Below are 13525 nucleotides of genomic sequence, written 5' to 3'. Positions count from 1 at the left end.
GCATCAGGGACCCCACCCATTTCCACAGTTTTCCCCTGAAATGCATTTCTTGACTTGATACGTTTGGTTTTCCCCATGACTGGTTATGTGACACCAGACCCTGCACTAACCCCCCCTAAGCTGCCATGTCTTCATCAACCCAGTGGGGAGAATAACAGCAGATAGTTCATTTCGTTGAGGATTAATTGAACAAAATGTACATAAAGCTTCTAAGAGTTTCTGACATGTAAGAAGTTTTCAGTAAATGCTATAGTTATGAATTATCGTTCCCCCACTTGCCTTGGGTCGTACCTGTGTGTCCAGATTAGCCATTTTCCCAAGACCCACCTCGGCTCGCCTCTGTGGACCCTTCTTTGATTTCTACCAGAGGATTTTTCTCCCATTTCTCTCTCTCTCTCTTAATTAATAGACTTTGTTCTTCAGATCACTTTTTTTTTTTTAAACATCTTTATTGGAGTATAAATGCTTTGAAATGGTGTGTTAGTTTCCACTGTATAGCAGATCACTTTTAGGTTTACAGAAAAATTGAGCAGGAAGTAGTAAGAGTGCGCATGTACTCCCTCCCACTCACCCCCCCCCCAAGTTTCCCCTTTTATTAACATATTGCACTGGTGTGGTAAACATTTGTTACAGTTGATGAACCAGCATTGATATATTATTAATGAAAGCCCATAGTTTTACACTAAGGTTCACTCTATTTTGGGGGTACCTTTCTATGGGTTTTGACAAGTGCATAATGCCTTGTATCCACCATTAAAGCATCTTACGCAATAGTTTCACTGCCCTGAAAACCCTCAGTGCTCTGTCTGTTCACCTATTCACCCCTCCCTCCCACCCCCTACCTCCCCAAACTGCTGGCAACTACTGATCATTTCACTGCCTCTATAGTTTTACCCTCGCTCTTTTTACTTCACATTATTATTTGTGGTCATGGCTTAATTTTTCCGACTGTTTTGTCCTTGCCTTCCCGTACACCTAACATAACATCTTCACAGCCAGTAGTCACACAAGTGTACGTTTCAGGAATGAATTATTAAACCTGTTTATCCCTAGAATCAAGACCTGGTTGAAATTTCAGGCCCTCCTTCCTGATGAAGTAGGCGCTTGGCTTTTACACAGGCTGTTGAGCTAATGGGACACAGGATCCCGTTTGAACATAGCTGGACCCCAGTTTCCTAGTGTGCATATGGGACAGAGAGCTTTCACCCATAACACATGGATTTGAGGCCTAAAAGGAACAATGCAAAACAAAACAAAAAAACCCCAAATAACAAACACAACACAAAACTCTCTTATAAACCCAGACCAAAGGTGGCCATGAATGGATCTCTAAAGCACTGACTTTTCTTCAATCTATATTCTACTTTATACTCTGTCCTGAGCAACACATTTCTCAGGCACTTTATATGTAATAGTAGTAGCTACCTTACATTTATACTGCAATTTGGATTTGCCTTTAATTGTACATGTACATAATCAGAGCAATAAATAGAGGTGGTAGCACAATCATGAAATTAGTAGTAGTAGTAATATTTGTAATGCCTGACACCCATGGAGCTTTTTCTAAGCCCCAACCCTGCATCATGATATTTAATTCTCACAGTAGCCCGAGGAGGTAGGCATTAGTATCTGTACTTTACAGATACGTAAACGGGCCTTTTTAGAGAGCTACACCTTCACTCAGCTGAAGAAGCTGAGGCCCAGAGCTGGATCAAGCCACTTGCCTAAAATCACACAATGAGTTAGTAGCAGAGATGCCAAGGCAGCTCTGGCTTCCAGACTCCCTTGGTCGCTACCTAAATACTGAATGGCTTTGCAGACTGTGATTAGGGCTGGCTTCCATCCAGACAGCAACCTTTCCATTTTTCCTTCCCCAAAGCCCAGCGAAAGATGGACCACATTTTTTTTCTCATACCCAGATTTGTCACATCCTATTCTATGATAAGGCATGCTTGTTCTCACACTAGATTTACCCACCCTGCCCCTCTCTCTCCTCCTCCCTAACCTTCTGAAACGGTGATCCTTCATTCCAATAATCTCCTCCGTGTGCTGTGCTGCCCAGTACCTGGGACGTCCCTGTGACTCTGCTTTGGACACTGCTCAAGCCCATGTTGGCTCACGTTGGTCCACGTCAGTCCATGTTTCAAGAGCAGGGATGGTAGTCCTGTTGTTACGTTAGGTCATTTTAGGTGATTCTGGAAGAGGACATTCAATAACACTGAACCACAAAGAGAGAAATTTTGTCCCCTTTCTAATTATTTTTCTAACCTTCTGAGCAGGTCAAGGGAAGAGTCTTAGGATAGTGCTACTTTGTCTTGAATACCACCCCTCCACTCCCTGCCCCACCCTGACACTGGGTAATCTTCCTTTTAACAAAGGTAGCAGATCTGAGCTCATCCTTCAGAACCCTTTTGAGGGCAGAGAATCGAGCCAAAATTTCATGAGGTTTTTATTGTATTCATTCCTAGGTTTACTGTCTATTTTTGGTAAGTGATACTGGCTTAGAATTTATGGGAGTGAGACAGTGTTTACTTTTAAAATATATTTATTTCAGGATAATATTAAGTAAATAACAGTACAGTTTGTACCAGGATCTGTCCAGTATCATGAAAATAGCACAATAGTGACTGAGGTTTGGGCTTCACAGGCCCAGCAGACCTTCCTGCTTGAGGTGGGAATGGCTTTGGGGCTCCTTCTGTCCATCGCTGTGTCATCCCTCCCCTCCCCCTCCTCTGGTTCCCTGTCTGGTTATCCACTCGTGCTTATCTGTGTCTGGACCCCTGTTAAAGACTGGGAGAGTGTTATCGGGGGCTGGGATTAAGATGCCATCCACGGTTCATTCCCCCACTCCAGCCTGACCCAGGGCAGGGCACATCACTTGTCTGGCCCTTCGATAATTACGTCTTCAAAATGGTGAACGTGAAGTTCTGGGGGGGAAGAATGCACACAGCTGGCTTTGATGTCCTAGTTCCGAAGAGGGAGCCGCCACCCTGCCCTGGTTAATCCTGCCCTGGTTAACCCTGCCCTGGTTAATCCTGCCCTGGTTAATCCTGCCCTTGGCTACTGCTTCCTCTGCGTTACTGCTTTCCTACCTTGTGGTCTGTCCTTCCAGGGCCAAACCAAACACATGAAAGAGACAACAGTGCTTGCCATTCATTATGCATTCTGCTCGGTGGGCTGTGCTTTGAAGGGAGTGCCCCCCCCCAACTCTCCCCTCCCCCCTCTCCTCCCCACCCACTCCCACCATTAGCCTCCATGGTGCACACTTGGTCATAAGTATGTTTGGGTGGTGAGAGAAAGGAGGGATGTCTTTGAGATTCATCTGTAGCAGTTCAGAGGTTTGTAATAGCCAGCCCTGTACAACTATGCCCTGTTTCAGTAAAGACTCAGAGCCAGGAAACTGCATTGCCCTTCAAGAAGTCTTATTTCCTCCCTGACCTTACTCGTTCTCTCCATGTCCATGGCATGCTTGTCATTGAGGGGCCTGGAAACAGATCCATGCACTGGGCAGGGAGGGTGAGTTTGGGGGCAGGTTTGAGACCTTGCCACCCACTCCGCATTCCTGCTGGAGGAGAGCAAGTAGATTGTTATCTGCTTATTTCCAGAGGAAGAGTGACCTGGAGGGGCCGTGGGAACTTGTCCTGTGGGAGTGGGTTTAAAAGAAGAAGTCTTGGCTGACCTTGGCAGCTGGTGGCAGGAGCTGAGAACAGTTGCTGGGGGTTGGCTGGGGACTGGCGCCTCTGGAATTCCCTTTATGGCAAGGTCTGTTAGATTTTGATTAACAAAGTGTTAGTTCAGTTCTTCTAGAATATTTGTGAGAGGGCCATTGTACAGTGGCCAGTTACGATTGAAAGGAAGAATAATTATGATAGCAGCTCACATGTACTAAGCATCTATAAATTGCCAAGCAGAGTTCAGCCCTTTACATATAGGAACCCCCATAGTCCTAACCAGCACCCTGAGAGAAAGATATCATTGTCCCCCGTTTCACAGATGAAGTAACTGAAGCCCAGAGAGGTGAAGTCACTCTCCCAGACACAGGTAGTGTTCGTTGGAGAATTCAAACTCATGCCTGTGCATCTCACCCAAGGTTGCATATTTAACAGCAGAGGTGTGATGAGAACTCTGGTCTCCTGAAAGCCTATTCAGTACCTTTTCCTAAATACCATGTTGAGGCGACCAGGACTATCTTAGAAAGCCTTTTCTCTGTCTTCTTTAAATGATGCTGCTTTGGGGAAGAAAAGCTACAAGATTTCATCTGTGTAGTCTATCCATCCTGTTGTATTCTTAAGCATGGGAGTGTTTTTAGGGAGTCAAATCTAATTACCTAGATGGGAATTTATTTTAAATAACCACCTGCGCCTTCATCTGGACTTGGAAAGGATCTTGAGTCCCCACTGAGGGTCAGAGTCTGCGCATTGTGATTTGAACACAGGTACTAAAAGATTTTATTGAGGAAGACTCCTTCTTCAGTTTATATTCTCTTTTTCTCTTCCTAGGATTATAGTTTTTATTCTGAGCTGCTGGCATGTCTGCAGAGTATAGAACAGATGTGTCCTAAGTACTGTTCTGGGGCTGATTTTACTGACTGGGAAGAAATCCATGGAGGGCTCTGGGTTCTCTGGGAGGCGTATTCTCATTAGCTCAGACAGACGTGGTAATTTAAGTTCTTTACTTTGAAGACTAGGTGAGGAAAACTAAAATGGGAACCAGCATCTCCAACCGGCTTAAGTTCAAGATCCTGTCCTTGCATTTTCTATTCTAGTTTGAATCACAGCCATTCTTAACAGCATACCTTGTTATAAGTTTATTTCCTCCTCCCTTCCCTCTCTTGCTCCCCTGTCCCCTCTGTACCTCTGTCTTTTCTCACTCCCTTCCTTCCTTCTTTTCTTTGTTTCTCTCTGTCTCTTTTCTTTCCCATTTTCTCACAAACTCTTGATTTTTTATACTTGACTTTTCTAATCATTGTCATATCCTAGTGAAGGAAAAAGGGTTGGACTTTATCAAACTTCAAGGGCCTCTGCTACCCTGGATTGTAAATCAGGTCCCTTTGTGAGCTGCATTAACACATTCAGGCCATAAGGGGCAGGTCTAATCCACTGATTTTATAAGTAGTGGCTTACAAGTGATTGGATTCCTGAAGTTTCCCACCGCAGAGGAAGTCAGCCATTCCTGCTCTGGAACTGTCAGATGCAGTGTCAAACAGAGAGGACATCCCTGTCAGAAAGAGCCACTTGGCATACGGTTCAGGCACTATTGGTGCAGTGGCCTCAGGTGGAAAGCAGTTTGGTGCCAAGAGATGGGAGACCTGGATTTACTTCCAACTAAAACTAATCAATGCTGTCACTTAGAGAAAGTCATCTGTCTCTCTGTGTAGATCTCCTCATTGGGAAAATGGGAACAATAATCCCTCCCCAGTATGCTTCTTAATTTAAGGCATTTTATAAAAATTTAAAGTACTGTAAATAATGAGTGGAATAAATGTAACTAATATTTATAGGTGTTTACTGTGTTAGATATTTTATATATACATGTACACACACACACACACACATACAGACACACACACACCTTTTCCCCTTCATCCACCTCATTTAATCCTGGCAGCCACCCTGAGAGGTGAGCTAGGTGTTATTATGCACTCTGAGCTAATAAAAAACTTGAGGTGCTGAGAGGTTAAGTCCTAACTCAAGATCACACACCTGGTTAAGTGGTCGGCCCGATTCTCCTAGTAGTGGGAGAACCCAATGGAGCCCAAGCTTGGCAGCTGTCACACCTGGCACCCCGCTGGGCCGCCATACCAGGCTGCACTCAGCCCTGGTGGCCGTGCAGGGCCCAAAGCAGCCAGAGTCCTTGGCCTGGTGCTGCAGACTCTGAAGAGCTTCATCTCGGGCTCCAAATACCCTCTGGACTATCCCTGTGTGCTCTAGAAGTACCATCATCCTTTATACCTATTAATGCATGAGAAACATTGGTCGGCTCCCATCTAGACCACTTTACCTCCTCGGGCGTCAGCTCTCGGGTTCCTGACCGCCTCAGCTACTGAGAACAGAAAGCAAAGAGCCCCCTCAGAGCCATGCTCACCTTTCTAACACCGTCGAGGGTAACTTTTAACCAGAGCTGTCAAGAGTTGTTCATCTTGTTGGTTTTGGGCCCCAGAATGTGTTACCGTCTAAGGCTGGTCCATGACTTCACACACAAGCATGTTCCGTAACCAGGGAGGTCTGGTTTTATGTGGCCTGGGAGTGGTCAGTCGTTGCATCATTCTTCAACGCCAAGTCCAAGACTTGCCTTTCAAATGCTTCTGTGTCTGATGACTGTTTGCCTGGGTTGTCCTTTGTAGTGGATCCCACATGCATGGAAAGAATTAAAATTAATAAAGCAGTTTTATTAACCACTTTAATAAAAGTTCAGGGGACAAGCTGAAGACCCCCAGGAACAGCATTTGCTTGAGCTCTGTGAGTTGTGGTTTTGATATCTCTGCTCTACATGATAAAGACAAATAATAATATTAATACTATAGTGCATAGAGCAGGGGTCTTGTTACTCCCATCTCTGAAACTTACCCCAGGCCTACAATTCATCTTTGTGCTCTGTTTAGGTTCCTGATACGATTGAGTCAAGCTTATTTCACTAGCATTTGAACAGTTTTTAACGATGCCATCTCAATGATGTTAATTCCACTTGGGTCACCTCTTACTACACCCCTGATGTACAAGGGGCCTGAGATAGCTTTTTCCCCTTTGTTGATATTTGATGCTTATTGAAGGAAGTGATGATCCCCAGTGGCTCAGGACTGGATGCCCCCAGGCAGGAGGACGGTCATATTTCATGGCTGGGCTCAGTTCAGGCAGTAACTGGCCCCTTTCCCTAAACCAGCTTACTTCACCTCTTTGCTAGAAAGATAAAGAACATCAGAAAAGCACTGAGCTGTGCGAGGGAACTCTTAGAGTTACCAAGATTATTATTAGTATGAAGCTCCTGCTGGAGAAGATTTTGTCGCCTTCACAGACACACAAACTGTGTCTGGGGCAGTGGTTCCTGGTGCTTGTCTGTGACTTGGTGCTGGGCTGGCTGATGGCTGCCTAAGAGCCATTTATAGAGCTTATAAAATACATATTTGTTGGCCTAGAGCAGGGCCTGGGAATCTATATTTTTCTAATGTGCACCCTAGTTTGAGAAGCACAGTCCTAGGACTGCCTCCTATAATTTTGCAATTACTGTTAACGTGGTAGATTACAGTAGCCTTCAATTAAAATTTTTTTTCCTTAAAAGTCCAATATTCCGACCACTTCACATAATTTTCTGACTCAGATGGCCTTTTTATCATTCTGATATATAATACAACCTCCTATGTCCCACCCTTCAGCCATTCATTTGACCAATATTTAACAGCTATCGAAGATGGGAATAAGGTAAAAAGATCAAAAGACACAGAGTTCTAAGACTACAGGAGTCTTTGGTCTAGTCAGGAGACCGATGAACAGTAAACCAACTCTTGGAGAACAATTCATTGTTTCAGCTACAGTGGGAGCAGGTAGAATTTGCTGGAAACTCAGGTAGTGCATCCTAGGGGAAAAACCCTTTGATTGAGGCTTGACAATGGAGAGGATGGTTGTCAGTGGCAGGTGAACATAGGAGAAGGCGGAGAGAACATCGTTGCAAAGGCTTAGTGGCCAGAGAGCCTGATAGGTGGCTAGAACTACATGTCTCTTAGTTTTGCCACCATATAAAATACGAGGCAACATGTGATAGAACCTAACAGAGTGGATGTACTGACAGAGGCCAGCTCCTGAGGGGCTTGGAGATCACGTGTGGTAGGAGTTTGTATTTGACCTCATTAGCACATCTTCTTTGCCATATATGTAGGTTTTGTCTCAACACCTCATTGATCTGTATCTTTAAAAAATCCTTCCCCCTGACAATACAGTATGGTGAAATTTCTTATTCTTACCCAATACCTTGGAAGCAGGAGAGAGTAAGTGGTAATTGGCTATATCCCCGGCGGAGCCCTAGCTTCAATTCTCATTTTCTGGCCCTGTTCACAGTCTTTGATTTCAGAAGCCAGAAGTCAGCCTGTCTGTGGGGCTTCCTCCCCCCATTAAACCCATGTCCTTTTTGAAAGCCCTACCTCACCAGCATCATCTCATGCCATTTCCCTCCTTGATCCCTAAGCTTCCTCCACACTGATCTTTTTCAGGTTTTCAAAGAAACAAAACTTCTTCCTGCCACAGGGCCTTTGCACATACTGTTCCGGCTGCCTGCAGTTCTCCATCTAAATTGATCTTCCCTGAAAAGGCCTTTTCCAGCCTCTATTTAAACAAGCTCCACTCCCCTGTATTTTGTGACACTTGATACAATTTTACATTGTTTTACTTATTTTGATGACTTTATTTCTTTATTGCTAGACTTCCTCTTAAGTTCCATCAAGGCAGTGACCTTGATGGTGTGGCTCACTCACAATTGCATCCTCCCCACCTATTTAACAATAAATATTAGATACTTATTTGCAGAGTGAGTGGATGTGTGAATAATGGATGGATGGATGGATGGATGGATGGGTGGAGAGTTGAAGTCTGTATGTTGAATTCTTAACAAACTGCAGCCCACCACTGTTTATCAGGCTGCAGTTCCACTCAACCAGACTCCTAGGGATTCTCTTCTCCCCCGTGAACCCAACAAAGCTATGTCCATCCTTCATGCTGTGGTCTAAGCTCCATTCATTTAATGAAATCTGTGATCTCTAAAGCTGACAAGTGATTTGTGTCTCTCCTGACTTACAAATAAAATATATGTTTAATATTTTGTTAATAACCTTGGAGTGTACGTGCCTTGTTTCCAGTTGGATCACTTATCCAAACTTCATTTAAGTTATAATTTTTATTTATTTATTTATTTTTTTTTAATGTCTGAAACATTTATATTAACATATTTCCATACATATTTCCATACAAGTAAGTTACAATTTTTAAAAAGACGTTTCTCATAAGAAAAGCAGTTTTTTTCACAAGAAAAGCAATAAAGAAATATGTTTCAGAGAATGTGAGAAATACTGAGTATAGTGAAGAAAATATGAATCCTGCATAATTTCTCCACCTTGAGTTATACATTCCACAACTTTGTGTGCATGTGTGCACATGCATAAGTATCCTGAATTTTAAACATAACATGATTCCCCTGTCATGTAAAGACTTTTAAAGGCCATTTCATTGTATGCCTGACCCTAAGTTCTGTTTTTGAGAATCACTATTGAGTGCCAACAGAATACCAGACAGAGTGCTAGGCACTGAGGTAGATGTTATCCCACTTTGCATTATATAGTGCTTTCTGGAAAAAGACAATATAAAGAGTAGCTACATTTCTGAGTGGCTATGATAGGTTGCAGAAGCAGGAGGCGAAACTCCAGAATAATCTGAATAGGGTCAAACGAGAAAGACTGGATACCTAACAGGAAAACTGAGTGCACTGAGCACACAGGTGTCTTAAGAAAATGGTTTCTGCTAAACCTCTAAAACAATGAATTGGGAGAACCTCGGCAGACCTCTCTTCTCTGAAATCCTAGCTGTGAGAATGACTCCTGTTTTCCTTCTTTTCTAGAGCGACCGTCTTCTGATCAAGGGAGGCAGAATCGTCAACGATGATCAATCCTTTTACGCTGATATTTACATGGAAGACGGCTTAATAAAGTAGGTATATAGTACCCTTTGCTTTGTCTTTTGAACTCTCTTCGTTAGAGGCTCAGAAGGAAACTTGCTTCTTTTTTGCTTACTAGCCCATTGCTTCTGTGTGTTTCATTTCTCCTCCTTAAAAATGAGTTTGTATTTTAGCCCTTCAGTCTGGATGCACATAATTCCTTAAAAGTGGGAGCTAGCCTTAGTTCACTTGGATTACATGAATGAAGTGAAAAATCTGAATTCAGTCACCCAAATGATGCTAAGGGCCCCTTTGGGCAAGCTGCATTGATGGGCACTCTATGTGTCTTGGAGAACTGGGAGATGTCACCACTGTCCTTAAGGTCACTGGAAAACGTCCACAAATTACAGCACCCTAAAAATATAAGGCCTAGTGTAATAGGTACCAAAGGAGTTCAAATGAGGATAAGTAATTTAGAAGTGCACAGGGAGGAGAAATCCCTTCAGAGGAAGGTTTTGAGATGGAGAGGGCATTTAAACTGAACCTTGACTTAGGTAGGACTCGGATAGGCAGAGCACAGATAGGACATACATTTCAGGCAAGATTTCCAAATAGATACTTTAGGGATATATAATTACTTTACAAAATGGTTTGCCATTGGATGCCTGTAAGCAGCACAGCCAGGTAACCTTTATGTGTAACTTCATAGTGACCTTTAAAAAAGGATCTGATTTACACATAGCCTTCATCACATAAAGCAGGGTACTTCCCCACATTGATAAGATATTGTATAAAACTGGTATATCCAACCCACCATATGAGCCATCCCTGGCCTCATTCAGTTTTATTTTTATCTTATTCAGCTTCATTGGCTAGCTTAAGATTCTGGTAATAGATTGCTTACTTATCTTTGGAAACTTGGCTTAGATACAACTTTCTGTAGGCAAACATTCCTTACCAGCCCCTAAATCTAGGCTAGCTTTCCCTTTGATGAGCTTTTAAAAACCCTGTGCTTTTATCAATCATAGCAGTTCTGACACTGTTGGCCCTCTTAGAGCAAGGACCATATCTTATTCTTCTCCGTATCTGCAGCACTTAACCCAGTACTTAACACATAGAGACTTTTGTAAGAGCTACCTTTTATTGAGTATATAGTATGTGCCCGGCACTGCGTTAAATGTTTTACATGCCTTATCTCATTTAATCTGCCAGCAATCCTATGAAGTGAGTACTCTTATTACCCCCTTTTCAGAGGAGGATAGAGGAGAAAGAGGAACAGAGAGAGTAAATAACTTGCTAAAGATCAACATATTAATCAATGCATTGAACGAATGGATGAATGAATGAATGAATGGATGAATGAATAAACAAATGCAAGAATGAAGATATTTGTGTTTGGTAACCTTGCCAATTTGCATAAATACTTTTTCGTATTAGAAGTAGGAAAAATGGAATTGTTAGACAAGCCAACCAGTGTAAAACAGTACTTTCTTCAAAATATGAGCCACGACTAATTCTACATTTTTCTCTTACTAAAAAATTATTGTGTATAGTCCACTCTCTGGCGGAAGTGTGTTCCCTCACTTAGAGATTTTCAGAGCTGGAAAAAAATTTAGGACCTAATGCTTCTTCCTCATTCCAGAGCTCATGGCAGGCATCACTAATTGATCCCAGAACTTTTCACAGTTGAGCCCTAAATACAGGCTCAGAATCCATCTTCACGCAGTGATTCAGGCACCTACTACCATAGTTGAATACATAAACTGAGCCTTCTTTGCCATCTCTATTAAAATAGACTGGAAGGCCACTTGCCAAGGATGTTGAAGAAGGAATTTAACCATCAGATGTGTGTGTTGGTGGTGGAGAAAATGGTGTATAAACATGATCTTCACCCAGTCCTATAAAATGGTATATCTCCAACAACATTCTTAACTCACAGAGCATAAAAACAAATAATTTCCTCCAGTGTTTACAGAGTTGTTTCCTGTGAAGATTGCTGGAGTGCCTGCTATGTGCAAAGCATTTGTCTCAGGCACTGGACACGTACTATATCACATGCTATGGTAGATATCATTGGGACCCAAATCATCGTGCTCTCTTCCCGCAGGGACCTGAGAGTCTTTTAGGGGAAGTGACATGTCTGTACCTGCAAAGCACATGACATCACCAGATAATATCAATATCGAGTATTAAGTTAGTAGAACAGATGAGATCCAGAGGAAGGAGAGGGCTATGTGAGATTAAGATGGTTATTGATTCTAATAGCTGATATTTACTGAATTTTCATGTGCCTAACTAACAGTGTTCTTTGGGCTTAACACAGATTAGCGTTTAATCTACACACCAGACCTATGGAGGAGGCACTTTTATTACATTTTACAGATGAAAAAATTGAGACATGGTGAGGTTAAGTAACTTGGCCGAACTCATAACGCTAGTATTAGCAGATCCAAGATTGCGAATCCACATAGCCCACATCCAGGGCAGAGCCACACTCTTAATTACTAGACCTGGCTGTCAGTAGAAACTTGACCAAGGAGGGGAGATAGAAGCTAAAGCCTTCAAGGATTAAGGTGACCTTGATTGGTTCAGTGGGGAAAAGGAGGGAAGGCTTTTCTATTTCAGACTGGGTGTTACACCAGTTGTCAGAATTGGTAGAAGCTTACATACATAGGCACATCCAAGCCAGGCAACTCTTCATGCCCTTGGTTCTCAGTTTCCCGTAGAGGTGAATCAGTGAGGGAGGGAGATGGGAACACACTGGCCAGTATCTGGACTAGAATGGAGTTACAATCAAGGCTGCATTTTTTCCACAGTGTGTTTTGAATTGTGGCGGCTCTGGAATGGCAGAGTGGTGATGTGGTAAGGGTGAACCCTTAGAGATGTCAGGAAGACTTAATTTTAGTTGTAGAACTTAGATTTTGTCAGGCAAGTGGTAGACTTCTTCCTACCCCAGGAGAGTGTCTTTCTTAGCTGGCTATGAACAAAAGTGTAAAGTATTCATGCCACTGGCAGTGGGGTACATGTGTCCCCAAGGTAGGAGAGGACTCATGATAATGTAGAGCCCTAAGAATCATAAGTCTAGGGCTTCCCTGGCGGCACAGTGGTTTAGAATCTGTCTGCCAATGCAGGGGACACGGGTTCGAGCCCTGGTCCGGGAAGATCCCACATGCCGTGGAGCAACTAAGCCCGTGCGCCACAACTACCGAGCCTGCGCTCTAGAGCCTGTGTGCCACAACTACTGAGCCCGCGTGCCACAACTACTGAAGCCTGTGCGCGTAGAGCCCATGCTCTGTAACAAGAGAAGCCACTGCAATGAGAAGCCCGCGCGCCGCAACGAAGAGTAGCCCCCACTCGCCACAGCTAGAGAAAGCCTGCGAGCAGCAACGAAGACCCAACGCAGCCAAAAATAAAATGAATAAAATAAATTTAGTAAAAAAAAAAAAGAATCATAAGTCTACCTGGAATTAACTGGATGTTTCAATCAAGGACGTGAACTAAGCAACATACATGGTCTATGCGGTTACATTATGCTAGGAGTAGTTGTATTTGACCTTTGTCTTGTGTAGTGTGCCCTTGGCATACTTATTGGCTTCCTTCCCACCCCAGTCTCCCCCTCTCTGCCTTCCTGGGATGCTCTGAATCTTCTTGGGTGAAGCTGTGTCTGGTGCAGGTTGTCATAATCACCTTCCTTGGCTTGAAACTTCTACTGAGACGCTGACCATACAAAAGCAGCTGGTGTAGGCATCTGCATCTTTGGCTTCCTCTTTGAGAATCTGCCATCAGCTGTGATTGACGGATAAACTATCAGGGAAGGACGGAATTGAGAGTGAAGTCTGAGTTGTGAAATGCCCGAGACAGATTCCATTTGTTATTAGGAGCACAGATGAAC

At 43.3% G+C, this 13525-nt stretch overlaps 1 protein-coding gene across 2 annotated transcripts in view; it reads left to right on the top strand.

Moving 5' to 3' along the window:
* The window catches only part of DPYSL3 (dihydropyrimidinase like 3), a 114446-nt gene that overhangs the window by 66920 nt on the left and 34001 nt on the right, over nt 1-13525 (top strand). For both annotated transcript variants that reach the window (XM_059917424.1, XM_059917425.1), the window contains exon 2: nt 9598-9686. In XM_059917424.1, coding sequence (XP_059773407.1) covers nt 9598-9686 — 89 coding nt within the window. The remainder of the gene's footprint in view (nt 1-9597; nt 9687-13525) is intronic.

Source organism: Balaenoptera ricei, chromosome 3, assembly GCF_028023285.1.
Source record: "Balaenoptera ricei isolate mBalRic1 chromosome 3, mBalRic1.hap2, whole genome shotgun sequence".
Classification (NCBI taxonomy): Eukaryota; Metazoa; Chordata; class Mammalia; order Artiodactyla; family Balaenopteridae; genus Balaenoptera; species Balaenoptera ricei.
This window is presented reverse-complemented; position numbering and strand designations above follow the sequence as displayed.